This window comes from Ricinus communis, chromosome 8 (assembly GCF_019578655.1).
Source record: "Ricinus communis isolate WT05 ecotype wild-type chromosome 8, ASM1957865v1, whole genome shotgun sequence".
NCBI classification, from domain to species: Eukaryota; Viridiplantae; Streptophyta; class Magnoliopsida; order Malpighiales; family Euphorbiaceae; genus Ricinus; species Ricinus communis.
In genome coordinates this window covers 15,347,354-15,366,041 of record NC_063263.1, presented here as the reverse complement: position 1 = coordinate 15,366,041, position 18,688 = coordinate 15,347,354, and the positions used below count along the sequence as shown (strand labels likewise).

Below are 18,688 nucleotides of genomic sequence, written 5' to 3'. Positions count from 1 at the left end.
TATATTATTTGGGGTTGGTATTTACATATTAATTGTCTTTTGTCTTTGGGAGTATATATAGCACAATAAACATGCAAATTATTAATTGATGTGTATATGTACAATCTTCTTTCTTATATATTTTTTTTCAAACTTAAAATTGAAAAGGAAAATTAAATAAAGACCTTATGATTTAGTTTTGAGTTTCCTTGAAATAGGAAGCACATAACAAGTCAAATCAAAATTCATGGCCTTGATCCTTATAAGTGATTAATCTTTCTGAAATTGGGAAGAAAATTTTATATTATTAATTAATTACTCCATTTATGTACCCAAAAATGTTATTTCATAATGGGGGCTGCTAAATGCATTAGTTTGATCCGGATCAGTTAGTAAAATGAGAGGTTAAATCACCAAAATATTTTTAATTCTTTTTGGTTCCATTATAAGATAGTGCATTACCGCCATAAAAGATGCATAAATTGTCGCCAAAAATTTTATCAAAAATTTCCTTTCTTTTTTCACTCTAATATTCAACTATCAATACTAAAATCTCTCTCTTTCTTTTCATATTGATCTAGGTTTAATTAATAAAAAGATCATAAAAAATTAGAGCAATTTAATTTTAACAGCTAGATAATTAATCCAATTTAATGAATGAGTTACTGTAAAACTAATATAAGGTGAAAGATTTTGGATATGCCAAATAAAACTAAAATCTGTAAAAGAATTTTAGTTTCTTTTCTAATATCTCCCTCTCTTGCACTTGCTTCTTTAATGGATGATCTGTATAATAACCGACACAAAAATTAATTATCGGAAGAGATATTTGGATTTAGTAAAGCCGATAGTTTGATGGAAGGTAGTGATATAGAAGTCACGGTAATCCAGATGTGATGAACAATGAAGAAGAAAAAGATGAAAGTAATAGCGATGTAAGAAAAGATATACATATTCCCGATTATGAAAAAGATGAATTAGAAAATGATTTCATTGAAGATTCAAATGACTCTTTGAACCATGAAAATGCTAATGTAGTTAATGAATTACTACACCTCTAAAAACAATACAAATATTCTTTGACTTGTTTTTATTTGTTGATTTTGATACTATGCTCCTAAAATAAATAGAGGCAAAAAGAAGAGAGAAACATCAAGAAAAAGAGAAAAATTGAAAGAGAGGAAGAGAGTAAAAGAGAAAGAGAATAGAGAGATATAAAGAAGAGATAGATTTAATTTATTGAATGAACTAGCGATTTACTTGTGCTAATATACAAGTATTTATAATTTTATAATTTAAATTTTTAATTAATTTTTTTCAATTATAAATATGTTATATTATAAAAAGATAATTGTACTTAACTATTATTTTACTCTAATAAATACTTAATATTATCATTTTAATTTAATAACTTTAAAATTTAATGGTTATAAAAAATAAAAAATATATAATAATTAGTAGTATTATATAATCACTAATCTTTATTATATTTAGCTATCATTTTATTTTAATAAGCACTTAATTATATCATTTTATTAATTAGTATTTAATATTAGAATGCATTTAGTATTATTATTTTATTTAATTAGTATTTAAGTCATAATAAATTATTATATAACAACATAAAAGCCATCTATATTTTTTTTATTGAAACTCTACATGATGTGACTTTATAAAACGTTGCTGAGTGGAACCTTATGGGAGAACTTGGTCTATTATATATATATATATATGTATACTAGTCGTTTACTGCGTTGCACGATAATTATTATTATTTTTATTATATTAATATAATATTTTAAACAATAATAGCAAACTAACTATTTTTAAATATTATTTTTAATATCATTACAATAATATAAAATTATTTAAAAATATTAATTAATTATATACTATGAATATAATTGATATTGTTATTTTTATGATTAAAAATCTATTATATAGTTAAAAAATTAATTAATTATTGAATATAATATAAAAATATAATTTAAGGTGTTATTTTTAAAAATAGAATTATTATCTAATTAAAAAATAAATAAATAATTAATATAATATTAAAATACAATTGATATGCTATTTTTTTAGAATAGAATTAGTATAATTATTTGATTAGAAAATAATTTATTAGTAATATAATATTAAAATATAATTAATATGTTATTTTTTAGTATTAAAGTTATTATTTAATTAGAAATATAACTTGTCAATCAACAAATTAGTAAAAAAATTATAAAATTACATATAAATTGGAATCTCATATGTCAAAAATAAGTACATATGTTAAAATAAATAAGTACAGATATGGAATAAAAATTCTATGCCTCAAAAATTAAACACACATATCAAAAAAAATTTAAATCTCAGGAATTAACATATATATATATATATATATATATATATATATATATATATATATATATATATATATATATTTCAAATTCTAACTCTAGATTTAAAATTCATTAAGGGCCAATGAAAACATTACACTATTACATATAAATTAATAAAGAATCAAAAATTTTACATTTTTACCTTTTTGATCCAAATAAATTTACGCTTTCATAATAAATCTTCTAATAATTGATATATTACCCCTTCAATTAAATTTTACCTGTCAATTCTACACTGAACATTCAATTATAGTCAAATTTTAGATAATTTGAATTTTGCTCAATTTTGACTAATTTAAATTTTACTCATTTATTTTGATTCAAACTCAAGTTAAGTCTATTAATTTGTTTATATCTAATAATGTTAAATGAGCTTAATCGAATTAAAATAAATTGAATGGTCATAAATTAAAAATTAAATCTATCACCAATCCACTAAACAAATAAAATATTTATTATAAAAATATAACATATATTTATAATTCTTTAATTTTGTAATTCCAAATAAAATTAAAGTATATATATTTATAATTATTATAAATAATAATATATAAATTTTATATTCAAATATAAGTTATGAATATATTCGCTTACAAGTATGTTAATAAATTTATAAACTTTCTAACAAATGATCTCATTAACTAAATTTTATTAAAAAAAAAACATATTTGAAATTCTTTGGAAACTTTTGGAGCGTAGGAATCACATGCAGGGAACGGCATGTGGTGATTAAGTGCATCATGCTGGAAGCGGTGACATTTGGGTTTTGATAAACAACGGGCGACGGCGGCTGTCATCTTAGAACCTCTCTGAAAAGAACTTTTGGATCAGGATCTGAGTAATTGCTGACTCATACAGGGGCCCACAACACTTCATCCACTTTATGTGTACGGTCTATTGAGCATATGCAGCTTTGGAAGGTGGCAGTCTTTGAATGGATAGGATTAGTATCATTGTGGTGAGGCTAAAGTTGGAATCTTTGCCTAGTCAGCTCCGATCTTTATTATTCATTTCTATTTAGTGGTTGAACTGGATGGATAAGAGAACCCATCTATCCTCTTTTTTCTCTTCTTCCCTTCACTCTCTAATAATAAAAAGGAAAAGGAGAAAAAAAAAAGAAAAAAAGAGAAATGGGAGACCACAAATAATTGTCTTTTGCAGGCTCAACACATTTTGAATGATTTACTTAGGCTGTAAATCAATTGAGCTGACCCGAATTTTATTCAAATTCTTATATTAAGTTTGAGTTTAATTTATTTCAAAATTATTAAATTTATAAGTAGTTCGAGCTTGGTTAATAAATTATTTATTTATTATACTAAACAAGTTAAATTTGAGTTTCACTCGTTAGATAATTATATAATAAACAAAGCTCGGGTTCGAGCTAATTAAGTCTTTTTTTATATTAATTATTATTATAATTATCAAATAAATATTTTAATTATTATTATTGTATATTATATAAATAATATATTATATATATTATTTTAAATTTAAAAATAAAATTAATCAAATTCGAGCTCGAGTTTTTAAACAAGCTTATATATGAGCTCACAAACGAGCCAATTGTTAAGCCGGACTGCAAGCTTCCTAAACGAACTGCACTCGAGCTCAAGCTCACAAGCAAACCTCCCATAAAGTTATCAAGCTCAAAATTAAGCTCGAGCTCAGCTCGATTAACTTACCAAATAAGATTTTTATTAAATCGAGCTATAAGTAGCTCATGAGACATTTGATTCATTATAGCTTAACCTTAGGTGCAACCATTGACTCAATCTCAAGCTTATTAATTCCATTTCGATGGTCATTCTAGGGCTTTGGAACAAAATATATTAATATGAAATATTTTGATATTCCATCTCAAATATAAAAGATTATGTTATAAACTATTTTAATATGTAAAATCTTATGATATTTATAAACTATTTTAATAAATGAAATTTTGTTAAATATAAATTTCTAATTTGAAATATAATTTTAAAAATTATATTAAGTTTAAAAGTATATTTTTAATTCATTAATAATAAAGTTTTTTGAAATAAGACTTAATTTATAGAGGCTTTTTATTGTAAATAATTACGGTTAGGAATGAAAAATTCAATTTTATCTATTTACAAATAAAAAAATTAATTTATTATATTAACAATGATGTTTTTTTTGAGGCTAGTATGAGGTCGAGTAACAAGTCTTATTAAAAGATACTAAATTTTTTTTTCAAGATTGACCTTCGTATTTCAATTTGTCTTGTTCATTTCTGCCAAAACGACCATTTTGACACTATTTCACCTATTTCAACTCGAGATACCTGAGATTTTTTCCGATATAAAATCATATGCGTTTTTTCTATTTTTCTTAATGGAAAGATATATTCGAGCTGTTTTAGGCAGAATAAAATGGAATTAATAATCTTATTCAGTCTACCATGCCATCTGTAGATAAATTAAATTAAATGTTAACATGCATATTTATCAATTGTTGTATTTATATTTAATGGTTTTAAATTATAAGTGATCAATAGTAATCAATAAACCAACCATTGCAAATACAGTAACTAATAGATAAATGACGTGGTAGATCTATCTAACATCTTTTATAAATTATTGATATATGTTCATTTTGAACAGAAAGTGTTAGGGTCTATTTACGTATAAAAAACTATATTTACAAATAAAAATAGAAAATAGAACTTTATGTTTATTTGTGCTAATTTTTAAAATATAAATAGAAAACAGTTTTTTACATTTTTAAAATTATAACTAAACTTTTAAAAACTTTTAAAAGCAAGTTTAACATGTTTTATATTTTTTTTTATGTAAAAAATCACTTATTTTCAAATGAAAACAATGAATGTTCACTCCATTTATTCCAAGTCTACCATTTATACTTAAAATATCATCTAAATAAATATTTTTTTATAAAATAAACATATTTTACAAATTTTATAAGTTTTTTTATTAAAATGAAACGTTTTTATTTTTCTTAAAAGCTAGAAAATAAAAATGAAAAAGATTTTCTACAACTAAACATTAATGTTTGTATAAATGTTATGAGATAAAAAATTTCAATTATTACACTACCATATATATTTGACAGTCATTTATAAAGTTGAATCAATCATACTCATAAGTTCATCGGATTTGTTCTGAGTATTTCATTTTTATAAATGGCTTTATAAATTTCTGAATCCAACAGTTCCACAATCTTTCTTTTCTTTTTGTTTCTAGCATCATGTAGTGAATCCAAAATGAAATATTTACCTGTGAAACTTTTTAACTTAACAATGAATTGAATGTCTATGATAATGCTGCGTTTCTCTAACACACAAAGTTCATTAATAGCAAATTAGCAATGGGAATATGTTAAAATAAATAGATCAAAGGTCCCGTCCCCATGAAGGCTGCTCAGTTGAGTACCTCTTGATGACTTTAGAAACAGGGAGACATACACAAAACAGGAGCATGGTGATGCTTACTTTAATGGGCTACTTGTCAAACTCATCATTTTCCAGAAACCTTCTAGTTTCCCAGTAATTCCTGTACTCATCATTTTCCTGAAACATTATAGTTTCCTAGCATTTCCTAGCATCATCTTGTATTACACAGAGAAAGACTGAATTTATCAATTAAAGGTTTCTTACAATGGTGGGTTTGGAAAATAGTAAATTGCTTAGAGAGGGAACATCAATAGCAGCACTGATTGAACTTGAGTATGAAGTTAATTACTTGTTTCCGTCTCGTTCTCAGATGACAAAGAGAAGATTATCAGTGGTTTCCAATGGCAGAACAGAAATGAAAATATTATGATTTATAAGGGTTTCTAACTCAGAGTCATAAATAAAGATACTTTGATTGCAGAAAGTTGGAACAACTTCCACTCTAACTCTAGTAGTAGCACAAAGCATAATGCATGTATCATTCTAAGAGAGAAACACTGTTACACTGGTGTCATTTTCTACATATGCCTGACTGATTCTTGGCAGTGTTCTGATAATTTGACATGACAAACAAACAGCTCCTCCTATTTCTTCATTTTTATACTGGTAAAATAATGTATAGTCTAATACAATTCACAATCTAACTGACTTGGTAATCAAGACCAACCAGTATAAAGTTCTACAGATTGCAGCAACCAATCCATGCTTACTAGTATTAAGTACAGGAATCCTCTGTCCACGAAGGAGGCACATTCGAGTACTTTTTCATAATCCTAGAAATAATCAGACATATACAGAAGAGGAACATAGTGATGGTCATTCTAATGGGATTCTCCATTTTCTTACAAGCATAATAATACCCTAAAGAAGAGTGAAAACATTGCCAGATTGCAGCAACCAACCCAAAATAAAGAATTGTGCTTCCGAAAAGCTTATAATTTGGATAATGACTGTAAAACCATGGGAAAGAGCTTTTCCATTCCACAGTGACTCGTTCAGTTCGTGCTTTAAGGACAATCTCAACTATGCAAACAAAGAAGCCGGTAATGGCCATCACCATACCCATTAGGGGATAGTCTAGCTGCTCAAAAATTGAGGACAAACCCTCTAGGACTAAGCTGGTGAACATAAGAAGCCACTCTTGAATATTGTTGTCAAATTCCCAGGCAATTGCTTTGCCTGAAACAAGTAAGGAGTGAGAAGCTCTTCAAACAAGCATTCTATAATATAAACACGAGTTAATGAGCAAGAAGCATTCCTACTCAATTGCAGTTTTAAAATCGCAAATATAGCACAGGAGCATTTAGATATTATCAAAGGAGACAAAACTCACTTGTTTTGGTTTTCAGGAGTCCACGTGAAAAGCTAGAGAAGCCAGCAGAATTAAGACCTTTTCTTATGGGATGCAGCAATTCAGGTGGTACTCGAACACCAGAAATAATGTACCTGTAGATCAACGCCTGGAGTTCAACCTCCTGCCATTGAGCTAAACTAAATGGCCCTCTAGTCTCTCCGAAAACCCCATTCCTGTTCGTATTATTAAAGTTTCCATAATTGTGCCCTGAAAGATAAATCAAGACGATGTCAGCTAAAAAGTGAAAAAAAATAACGGAAAAGGGTGTAGCTGATAACCCAAAAATCGTAGCTTTATCTGCAACATGATTATTCTAATTTTGGCAGATAACCCAAAATCATAAGTTCGGCAGATAAACCCTTAAATGATTACCAGCAGGGAACAGAGTCCCAATGGCCAATAACAGCATATAATGCCTATCTTTCAAAAACAATGCTATCTACCGATAACATTATTATCCATGATCCCATGTACACTCCCAACATATAAAAGAAAAAGAAAAAACCTATTTATTGCCAAGTACAATAGTATGGTACCTGTACTTCTGTGGTAAGCAGAAGTGAGATGAAAGGCAGACGATGAAGCATTCTGAGAGCTTCTCTCCACCACTGATGTGAGATCTTCTGATTTGAGTAAAGTGTCTCTTTGTGGAAGCAATTTTGGCAGTTTAAAGCTGCTCAGGTCAATTTCTTCACTGATACCAGATCTTTCTTGCTTAACAAACCCAGAAATGTACCCATCCTGCTTATCTGAACCAGCAAGAGAATCAATACTAATGCTAGTGTTATCTGATCCCACCTCCCTAAAATCCATTTAGAAACTTTGACACCTTATTCTATTTTTATATTTATTTTTGCTTTAGAAAGATAAAATGAGGGATGGTTTCTTGAAATGGTGATTTAAGAAAATTAAGATCAAAATTTTGAGAGGTTTCTTGAAATGGTATCGACAACGCTGATTAAGTCTAATGAAAAGTTGTGGAAACGCTGCATAAAAAGAAGGGAAATGAGGAAGCAAAGAAATTTCCACATAACTTCATTGTCTTTTTGTTTTCTTAGAAGATCAAGAAAAATATATGAAATACACAGATCTAGAGGACATATAATAAAGGCCACAGGACTACGTCAGCTAGTAGTCATTAAGCATATACATATTGCTTAACAGGTTTGGAAGTATAGAATATATTACGTTTCAACATAAAAAAGAAAAATCTATTTAACTTGATTTACATAAAAAATAATCCCTAATCAGGCAATTTACTCCTCAGTAACATAATTGACCATAAAAGTCCATATATTAGTTCCTCCGGCAATTAATTCCATCAAAAACTTGTCCATGTAAAGTCATTTCCATATCCACATCATGGTTCACTTTCTTTCTACTTTCCATAATCATCTCAGTTTCATATTCTGGATCAGAATCCTCATCGTTGTCATTTTCATCAGTTTTGTCATCTTTCTCTTCTTCATACTCCATCTTTCTCTTCACTATCACTCTCATTTTCATCAGCTACCTCCACTTCAATTTCTGTCTCACCTCCCTCACTACCCCTATTAACAATTTTATCAGTAAGACAAGGGCACAGTTTCAATCGAATGTCAAATAATATCAACAAAGCAATGTAATTAACATCCAAGTTCCAGAAGGAGAATAAGACATACCCAAAATGAAGGACTTCTATATCTACAGGTTCACTAGCATTTGATGGAACCTGAGTTTTAGTCTCCACGATCTTCAAAGCTTGACCATTCTGCTCCATCCTCTTGAGTCCAGGTGATAAACGTACATCTCCACATTGACTAACATCTGATTCGGGCTTGACTTTAGTCCTAGCTGTATTCAGATTTTGACAATTGATCTTCTCCATCTTCCTTCTCAATTAGAACAGATAAACACAAATCAAAATAAATAGACAATTTGCCCCTTTCATTTAATTGAGTCATGAATATATACCTGATTGATTTGGAAATAAGCACACACACGAGGAAGATGAAAGGTAGAAGACTCATTTTGATGGGATTATCTAAATGGCGGAGAGCATATATATACTGAACCGTTGAGAAAAGGCACTGCCAGACAGCACATGTTAATGCAAAACAATGAATAACTGAGAAAAGTTCACTAGTTGGAGTTTTATCTTTTAAGTGACAGAAATAGCATGGCAATTCGCTCCTCCTATCAAATGCAATCTGTCCTTCCCGTCGAGCCATATAAATTAATTCAACAGTAGAGAGAAGTAAAGCCGCAAATGCCAGCAGCATGCTTCCTAATAGACGACCTAGTTGATCAAGAACAGCTGAGACACCCTCTAAAAGTAAGCTCATGATTAGAAAAGCCCATTCTGCTGTTTCCTGTACAAAAGACAATACAAACAAGATACTGCAAAACAATTATGACAACATGAATCTTAGTCCTAATAAATTATAAAGATGGTTCATATTTGATTTATTGATCCAGTCCTTACGCTTGTAGATAAGCTCTCTCCAATTTCCAAATCAAGTTTAGTGAGAGCACTTCCTGATGAGCTAACCGGGCTTTCGTGCCGTTTCATGTCTTCATCATTTAAATCATGAACGGAAATAATTTCAATAATTTCTGATTGCTGCTCTGAAAGTTGAAGAGCTGGCTGTAGACTGCTTTGTTGTTTGGGAGCTTTATTGTCAAATGTATATTGGCTTGTAGCTTTTATCACTTCTGCATCTTTTCTTATTTCTATCTTCTTCTCATCTACAAGTTTCTTCAATCTCTTCTTCATGGTCTCGGTCAATGCCTTCCCATCAATGGTTGATATGACTGTTACAGTTTCCTCCTCCCTGTTAATTCTCACCTCAAGTACTCCTGCAATGTGACATATTGTTCACTAGGCCAATTGTCAAAGAAAGAAATTTGAAAGTCTATTTGCAAAATGGACATTGCACCACTGAGGCAGAGATGTTGAAAGATGACAGTGTTACCTCTGATTCTACTGATAATTTTACGAATTTTCTTGGTGCATCCATCGCAATGAAGTGGCACCTTGAATACTGCCATTGTTGCCGAAGCCTATACCACGTAATGGAGAACATTAATCAGAATTCGTATTTGATTGAAAAATATGCCTTCCTGATAGGAATGAAGCAACCTGTATTCCAGGTAAAATGGATATGATAAAGGGTCACCAAAAAAGAGAGTACCGTTTGTGGTTCCAACTCCATTATGCTCCCTTTCATTTCAGTATCATCGCTCCCATTCTCCTGCTCGCTACCTTTCTTCTCATGGTCGCTTACTTTCTCACTGTCTTCACCATTGCTAGTACTATATTCCTCTTCTGTAAGTGAAACTATATTAAGAGGCATATTAAGTCTCTGTGAAACTATATTCACCAACAACTTTGCGTCCATGCTTCCTTTGATTGTAACAATTTCATTCGCTTCATCCACTGCCATATCTAGCACGCCTATTTCGAATGCTATCAAGAGTTACACTTCCATGGACCATCTGCATAATGGATGTGGTGAGATGCAAGATTATTACCTTTTGTGTTTAAGACAGTCTTACGAATCTTCGAGCTACATCCCTGGCAGTAGTGTCCTAACTTGAGTACTAATGTTGTTGTCACCACAGCCTGTCATTAAGAATAGGAAACACACTGATTAACAAGCAATACCAGTTTACTAACTACACCATCCACACTGCACATTAGTCAAATCAAAAACAACAGAAACAACTTGACCTGTGAAACCTCATGAGCAATAAATTTATAAAGAGACTGACTAATCTAGGAAATCTTGTTTGTAATTTTATACTTGGACACTAATGCAAAAATATCACTGCAAGTTCTATATACAGTGGTGCTGATTTTTAATGATGGAAGCTAAATTTACTTGCAACTATCTCCCTTTTCCCTCTTCTTACTTCATGTTTTTGGTACATGTATATAACTTATCAAACAGAATGATTATTGTTGGAATAGAAAATATTGACCTAGCTGTAAATATAGGAATTCTAGGCTACATGAAAGGAGATTAGGCAAATCATTAGGCAGATTTCTTATATAGCTGTAAATTGCTGTGATTATGTTCTTTCTTTATTTAGGTGATGTTTATACCTATATATATGTACAATGTAATACATGTAAATTAAGGAGCAATACAACCTATCTTTTCTATTTATTTGCATAGTATAAGAGCCATCAAAAAAAAAAAAAAAACCCTAGCCTCCTCAAAGAAAAATCTAGCCACTGCAATTCCACCATGCCTGCAACTCCATCTGATGGGTTAGTCACTATTCCTACTTCTGAAATACCTACTTCATCCAATCAACAAAAAATCTTAGCCACATCTAGTTCTCATTCAGTCCAAAAACTACTATTAAGTTGAATGGAGAGAATTTTCTACGCTGGTCTCAGTCTGTGTATATGTATATTCGAGGTAGAGGGAAGAGTGGATACTTAACTGGTGAGAAGAAGGAACCAGACATGGATGACCCATCCTATTCTTCTTGGGATGCAGAAAACTCCATGGTTATGACATGGCTAGTGAACTCCATGGAGGAAGACATAAGTTCCAATTACATATGTTATCATACAGCAAAGGAACTTTGGATAATGTCAATTTAATATATTCAAATATGGGAAATCAGTATCAGATATATGAAATCATGCTGAAACTAAGGGAAATCCATCAAGGTGAGGATAGTGTCATCAAATATTTTAATTCTCTGAAACGTCTATAGCAAGACTTGGACTTGTTTAACTTTTATGAATGGAAATCCACCGATGATTGCAATCATTACAAAAAAAGGTAGAAGATGATCGCATTTTCAAATTCCTCATGGGAATTAATGTGGAGTTTGATGAAGTGAAAGGGCGAATCATTGGGAGACAGCCCCTTCCATCTATTGGCAAGGTATTTACTGAGGTTCGACGTGAGGAAAGTTGCAGGCTAGTTATGTTGGGGAAAAAAGGCTCAAACAGCAGCATTGAAAATTCTACATTAGCAGCAACTGAATTCTATGCAAGAAAAGTGAAGAAATTTGATGAAAAGCCCCGTGTTTGGTGTGACCACTGCAACAAACCAAAGCATACACGTGAAAACTGCTGGAGACTTCATGGAAAACCAGCTAACTGGAAGGGAAAACATGAAGGCAAGTTCAATCGGACTCCCTTTGTGAATGAAGCTGAAGCTGTCCCCTTCACGTGCAACAAACCAAAGCATACACGTGAAAACTGCTGGAGACTTCATGGAAAACCAGCTAACTGGAAGGGAAAACATGAAGGCAAGTTCAATCGGACTCCCTTTGTGAATGAAGCTGAAGCTGTCCCCTTCACTCCACAACAAGTTGATCAAATACTAAAACTGCTGAAATCTAATTCTGGATCATCTGGTACTCCTAATGCTTCCTTGGCACAAACAGGTAGAAATTTAAATGCCTTATCCAGTGTGAGTCTAACTGCTCCATGGATCATAGATTCTGGAGCATCTAACCATATGACAAGTGTCTCAAGTTTATTTCATACTTATGTTTCTTGTTATGGTCATGAAAAAATTCGTATAGCAGATGGTTCTTACACACCAATTGCTGGTAAAGGTACAATCAGTTTGTCAAAAACCTTGATCCTTAAATCTGTCCTCCATGTACCTAAACTTGCATGTAATCTATTATCTGTCAATAAGCTGTCTAAAGATTCCAATTGCCGCGTCATTTTTTGTGACTCCTATTGTGTGCTTCAGGACCAGAATTCGGGGAGGAGAATTGGCAGTGCTAGGATGATAGATGGACTCTACCATTTTGAAAGTGAAGCCTCCAAAGATAAAAAACCTCATGGACTAAGTAGTGCTAGTTCTATTTCTGTTAAAGATAAAATCATGCTTTGGCATTATAGATTAGGGCATCCTAGTTTTTTCTACCTTAAAAGGTTGTTTCCTACTTTATTTAAAAGAATAGATTGTTCTTGTTTTTATTGTAAACATTGCATTTTATCAAAAAGTCATAAGCACATTTATCATTCAAAGCCTTATCAACCCTTAAGGCCTTTTTATTTAATTCATAGATAAATGTGGGGTCCCTCACATTTATCGATGATCATACTCGATTGGGTTGGGTTTTTTTAATGACTAACAAGTCTAATATTAAGACGATCTTTCAAAATTTTTACGCTATATGATTAAAAATCAATTTCAAACTAAAATCAGTACCCTACATACTGATAATGGTACAAAATATTTCAATGAAATGCTTGGAAAGTTTTTAAAAGATAAAGGTATTCAACATAAATCTACTTGTGTTGATAGCGCCCCAATAAAATGGTATAGCCGAACGCAAAAATAGACACTTATTGGAAGTGGCTCGTGCTATTATGTTCTCTATGTATATACCTAAATATTTATGGGGAGAAGCTATTTTAACTGCATCATATTTGATTAATAGAATTCCTACCCGTGTTCTTGATTTCACTACTCCCCTTGAATGTTTTCAATGTTACTTCCCACAACATCGTCTTTCATCCAATTTACCTCTTAAAATTTTTGGTTGCACAGCCTATGTCCATTTATCTAGAAACAAGGATCAATCCAAACTAGATCCAAGGGCTGAGAAATATATTTTTGTTGGTTATACATTAAAAAGAAAGGGTATAAGTTTTTTAATCCCCACAATAAAAAGGTCATAATTTCTATGGATATTATCTTTCTTGAAAATCAGCCTTATTTCAAAAGGAATTTTCTTCAGGGGGAGCAATTAGAGGAAGAAAATAAATGGGATAGCATTGTTTTACCCAAAATTGTGGCTTCTACGCTAAATATTTTTGAAGATAAAACTTCTATTTTGTCAAGCAATATTGAATCTATAATAGAGAAAAAAACACTTCCAAATAATGAGCGTGAGGTTCTTGTTTATATAAGGAGAAAGGATCACAAAAAAGGTAGAGAACTCATCATCTCCTCAGCACCTAGTCAATCCACTCTGAATTCAGGTACTCAAGATTCTCCTCAAAATAATGATTCTTTTGATAATCCTCAAAAATCACATGAATATTGTGATCTTGATGTCCTTATTGCACTTAGAAAAGGAGAGTCTTGTACTAATCATCCAATTGCAAATTATTTATCTTATAATAAACTCTCCAAGAGTCATATGGCATTTATGTCAAAAATCTCAAATCTGTTTATTCCAAGAAATATTCAGGAAGCACTTGATGATCCAAATTAGAGGATGGCAGTAATGGAAGAAATGGGTGCGTTGAAAAGGAATGGGACATGGGAGGTGGTAGAACTCCCCAAAGATAAAAAATTTGTTGGTTGCAAATGGGTTTTTACTGTAAAATGTAAAGCAGATGGCAATATGGAGAGATACAAGGCTAGGCTGGTGGCTAAGGGGTCTACTCAAACTTATGGTATCGATTACCAAGAAACCTTTGCTCCAGTAGCCAAAATTAACTCTATACATGTTTTATTGTCTCTTGCAGTTAATTTCAGTTGGCCACTACACCAACTAGATGTGAAAAATGCTTTTCTCAATGGTGATTTAGAAGAGGAAGTGTTCATGAGTCCACCTCCTGGATTTGAAAAATCTGTTGGCAAAAATAAAGTTTGCAAACTTAAGAAATCTTTATATGGCCTCAAGCAATCCCCAAGAGCATGGTTTGAACGATTCGGGAAAACAATGAAAAAATATGGATACAATCAAAGTCAAGCAAACCACACCATATTTTATAAACGTTCTAAGGAAGGTAAAAACGTCAGTGTTGGTTGTGTATGTTGATGATATGATTTTAACTGGTGATGATGAGGATGAACTAGCTAGTTTAAAGAAAAAGCTAAGTCAGGATTTTGAGATCAAAGACCTAGGGGCATTAAAGTATTTTCTAGGCATGGAGTTTGCAAGATCACGAGAAGGAAATTTTGTGAATCAAAGGAAATATATCCTTGATCTACTAAATGAAAGAGGTCTTCTAGGTTGCAAAGCAGCTAAAACTCCAAAGGAGGTGAATCTCAAATTAAATCCTGCAAAACCAGAGGACACAATTGAGAAGGAGAGGTTTCAGCGTTTAGTGGGGAGACTTATATATCTGTCACATACTCGTCCTGATATAGCATTTGCAGTAAGCATGATTAGCCAATTTATACACTCACCAGGCCAAGAACACTTTGAAGCTGCCTATAGGATACTTAGATATCTAAAGGGAACACCTGGAAAAGGACTGATATTTAAAAAATCTGGTCATTTGCAAGTGGAAGTCTATACCGATGCTGATTGGGCAGGTAGCACAGCAGATAGAAGGTCAACATCAAGGTACTGCACTTTTATTGGAGGAAATCTTGTTTCCTGGAGGAGTAAAAAATAAAATGTTGTAGCACGTAGTAGTGCTGAAGCTGAATTTATATCTCTTGCACATGGAATTTGTGAAGCAATGTGGATTAAAAGGTTACTAGAAGATTTGGAACTACCTATTGGCCTCACCATGAAAGTCTATTGTGACAACAAAGCTGCTTGTTCCATTGCACATATTCCAGTTCATCATGATCGGACTAAGCATGTTGAAGTTGACAAGCACTTTATCAAAGGGAAGATTGAAAGTGAACTGATTTGTATTCCTTATATTCCTACATCTCAACAAATAGCTGATATTTTTACCAAAGGACTACTGAAAAGACAATTTGGTTTTCTAGTAAGCAAGCTGTCAATGGAAGATATTTTCCAGCCAGCTTGAGGGGGAGTGTTGGAATAGGAAAAATTGAACTAGCTGTAAATATAGGAATTCTAGGCTACATTAAAGGAGATTAGACAAATCATTAGGCAGATTTCTTATATAGCTGTAAATTGCTGTGATTATGTTCTTTCTTTATTTAGGTGATGTTTGTACCTATATATATGTACAATGTAATACATGTAAATTAAGTAGCAATACAACCTATTTTTTCTATTTATTTGCAATTATATATATACATATGTACTGCAACGCAAGAGACACTATATTGAGTTATCACTTAAACAAAGGAAAGAGAACAAAATGCATTGGTTAGTAATCTCTAATTCTACTATATAGCTGACCACTAAAATAAGCAAAAAGGAACACTCAATTTTGATTCTCAATCATTAAAATCTAACAGTGTACCTCTTTTGGTTTGTCATGAATAATATCTGGGTTTTTATCATTAGATTTCTTATCGTAATCTTTGTTGCCAGTGGTTGTATCTTCATTCTTGGGATGAGAAGATGCCTTGTCAATACACAACCTTTCTTCATTTGACTGCTTGCCATTTTTATCAGTTAGGGTGGTGATGGTCTCACCATTCTTGGGCTGAGGAGAGACAAGCTCTACCTTCTTCTTGATCTTGCGGCTAAGATCTTCTTGAATCTGTAATGGATCCACTTGACCAACTACAATCAACTCGTTTGAATCTATGTTTACTTTCACTCTTTCTACACCTGGTTTGAATAAGCATATTAAATAAATTAACAAACAAATCACACAAAAAAAAGATCAGCATAATACACTTGTTTTCTCTATATCATAATTTAGCTCAATTGCATTGCCTCAACCTTGTAACATCTAGTCTACTATAGCAGTCTAGCACCAAACCAAATTAAAAACAGATAAGAGAAAAAAAGAACGAAGTAAAGCTAAATTGAATGAAACTGCGTTATCTCACTATAATCTGCCAATAGAAGATGCAACATGTTCATTATAAGAATAAAAACATTAATGTACAGAATAAGTTAAAGATACACGCATAATGTACTCTATCAGTACTTCTGAAGAGTAGAAAGTATGCATGAAAGCTACGCATATGTCATCTGTGGATGACAGGACAGAGTACCTTTGAGGCCGCGAGCAGAGTGGACAATTTCAGAAGCACAGCCTTCACAATGCATTCCAACCTCTAAAACGACAGTGATTATGGGATTCCTGGCTGCCTCCTCCATCACCACAATCTCAGATGCTAGAAATTGAATGTTAAAACTGATCCAGATCAAGCAAGAATGAGTTTAAAAGAAACTTGAACTGGGTTTTCTTTATTTTCTATTGAACGAGAAGAAAGATTGATAATTTGGTATGTCCATCAATCTTATGAGAACAAAACTTCAATTTCGTTCTTCTTGAGCAAGTAGCATAGCATACCACTGCTTGACTTCACAAGTCAAAGCACATAATAATAATTTGAATATTTTCTTATAATATTTATTTTGTGTTCTTTTGTTTGCTTTCTAATTAAGCATGTGCATACTCTTGTGAAGAGGATGCAATCATTGTAGCAACGGAAATGACTGTAAGCAATCTTTTTACACAAATTTTCCATTGTCAGATTTTTGGAAATTTCAATCTAATTGTTGAAATGTGTAATTTCACATGAACACGTACATATTGAATCACTGCCTTTTTTCTTTTTGCTTTTTTTTTTTTTAATTAATGCAACTGCATTCTAATGGCCGTCCAAATTGAATCGTATCCAACCGACATAAATGGATGGGTCCATTTCTTTTCCTCTTCAACTTTCATTGGGAAAAAATATTTTACCTTACAATTCTAATAAAAACCAATATTCGTCTGCCTCCACTGTTACTAAAGATTAAGATCTCAAAAAATTATTAGGTATTTTGTCGATGATATTATTCGTAGACTAAACCAATTGTATAATAATATTTAAAATTTTTTAATTAATTATTATATTTTTTATCTAAAATATCATTAAAATACATGATTGTTTTCAACGTAAAAAGATTGTATTTTTATTTTAAAATAACACTTAAGTAATAGACATAAATTAAGATAAGGAAATTTTAGTTATAATATTGTAAAATAGCTAAAGATTTTTAAATATTTTTAAAATGTCAGTAAGATATTAATAATAGAATATTTAAATTTTTAGGAAATAAATAGTAAATATCTCATAAATCTATATGTATTGTTGAATTTATATGGAGAAGGACTTGATTGCATACAAAAAAACTCTTATTATTCTGACTAGGGCTGAGCACAGATCGGTCCAATTTGGTTATTTATAAATCACCAGTACCATACCAAACCTCGGTTATTTTAAAATTGAAGGTACCAGTACCGTACCAAACATAAAAAGATCCAATACCGTATTGTACCAATTTTACGGTTCAATACAGTTTGGTTCGGTGCTATTTTCGGTTCTAAAAAATTTTAAAAATATAACTTTAATCTCATCTTTAATCAAATACAATTAGACAAAATATGATTATTAACCTAAAAAAAGTAGCATGAAAATCTGAATTAAAATTGCAATCACATTCTTGAACAACCTGTTTCACAATTCAGTCACTTGCAAATACAATAATTTATTTAATATTCAAATATAAACCATTAAAATATATATTACTACAAGCATAAAAATATTTTACAGATGGCAATCACTAAAATAAATAAATTTACAAACTTTATGTAGCACTAAAATACATGTCCAAAATTAGTAAAGGAATGTTATTACCTCCCCTCAAAATTAGCACTCCATATTTAATTTTGGCATAAGTGACTCATCAATTTCAGGATCTTGAATAATTCCTACAATAAAAGTAAAAAATTAC

The 18,688-nt window shown here is 31.1% G+C and overlaps 2 protein-coding genes across 4 annotated transcripts; both read right to left on the bottom strand.

The window, feature by feature from the left end:
- Window positions 1-6,199: 6,199 nt before the first annotated feature.
- LOC8275238 lies at window positions 6,200-8,127 on the bottom strand. The gene is made up of 3 exons (XM_015722119.3): window positions 7,693-8,127; window positions 7,136-7,363; window positions 6,200-6,981 (listed from the first exon to the last, which is right to left on the bottom strand). Exons 1-3 carry the CDS (start codon window positions 7,967-7,969, stop codon window positions 6,518-6,520), a joined length of 969 nt encoding a protein of 322 aa, XP_015577605.2. The 5' UTR covers window positions 7,970-8,127; the 3' UTR covers window positions 6,200-6,517.
- Window positions 7,770-17,289, bottom strand: LOC8275239. 3 transcript variants are annotated; one of them, XM_015722118.3, is made up of 9 exons: window positions 16,957-17,289; window positions 16,251-16,564; window positions 10,670-10,760; window positions 10,330-10,592; window positions 10,111-10,198; window positions 9,621-9,994; window positions 9,110-9,507; window positions 8,818-9,027; window positions 7,770-7,905 (listed from the first exon to the last, which is right to left on the bottom strand). In XM_015722118.3, the coding sequence occupies exons 1-9, from the start codon at window positions 17,060-17,062 to the stop codon at window positions 7,902-7,904; spliced, it is 1,848 nt and encodes a 615-aa protein (XP_015577604.2). In that variant the 5' UTR covers window positions 17,063-17,289; the 3' UTR covers window positions 7,770-7,901. The 3 variants fall into 3 exon arrangements, with proteins under 3 accessions (XP_015577604.2, XP_048233925.1, XP_015577601.2); XM_048377968.1 differs by lacking the exon at window positions 7,770-7,905 and adding an exon at window positions 8,169-8,706 and having other exon boundaries at window positions 10,330-10,463; window positions 16,957-17,288; XM_015722115.3 differs by lacking the exon at window positions 7,770-7,905 and adding an exon at window positions 8,169-8,706 and having other exon boundaries at window positions 16,957-17,287.
- Between the last annotated feature and the right edge of the window lie 1,399 nt (window positions 17,290-18,688).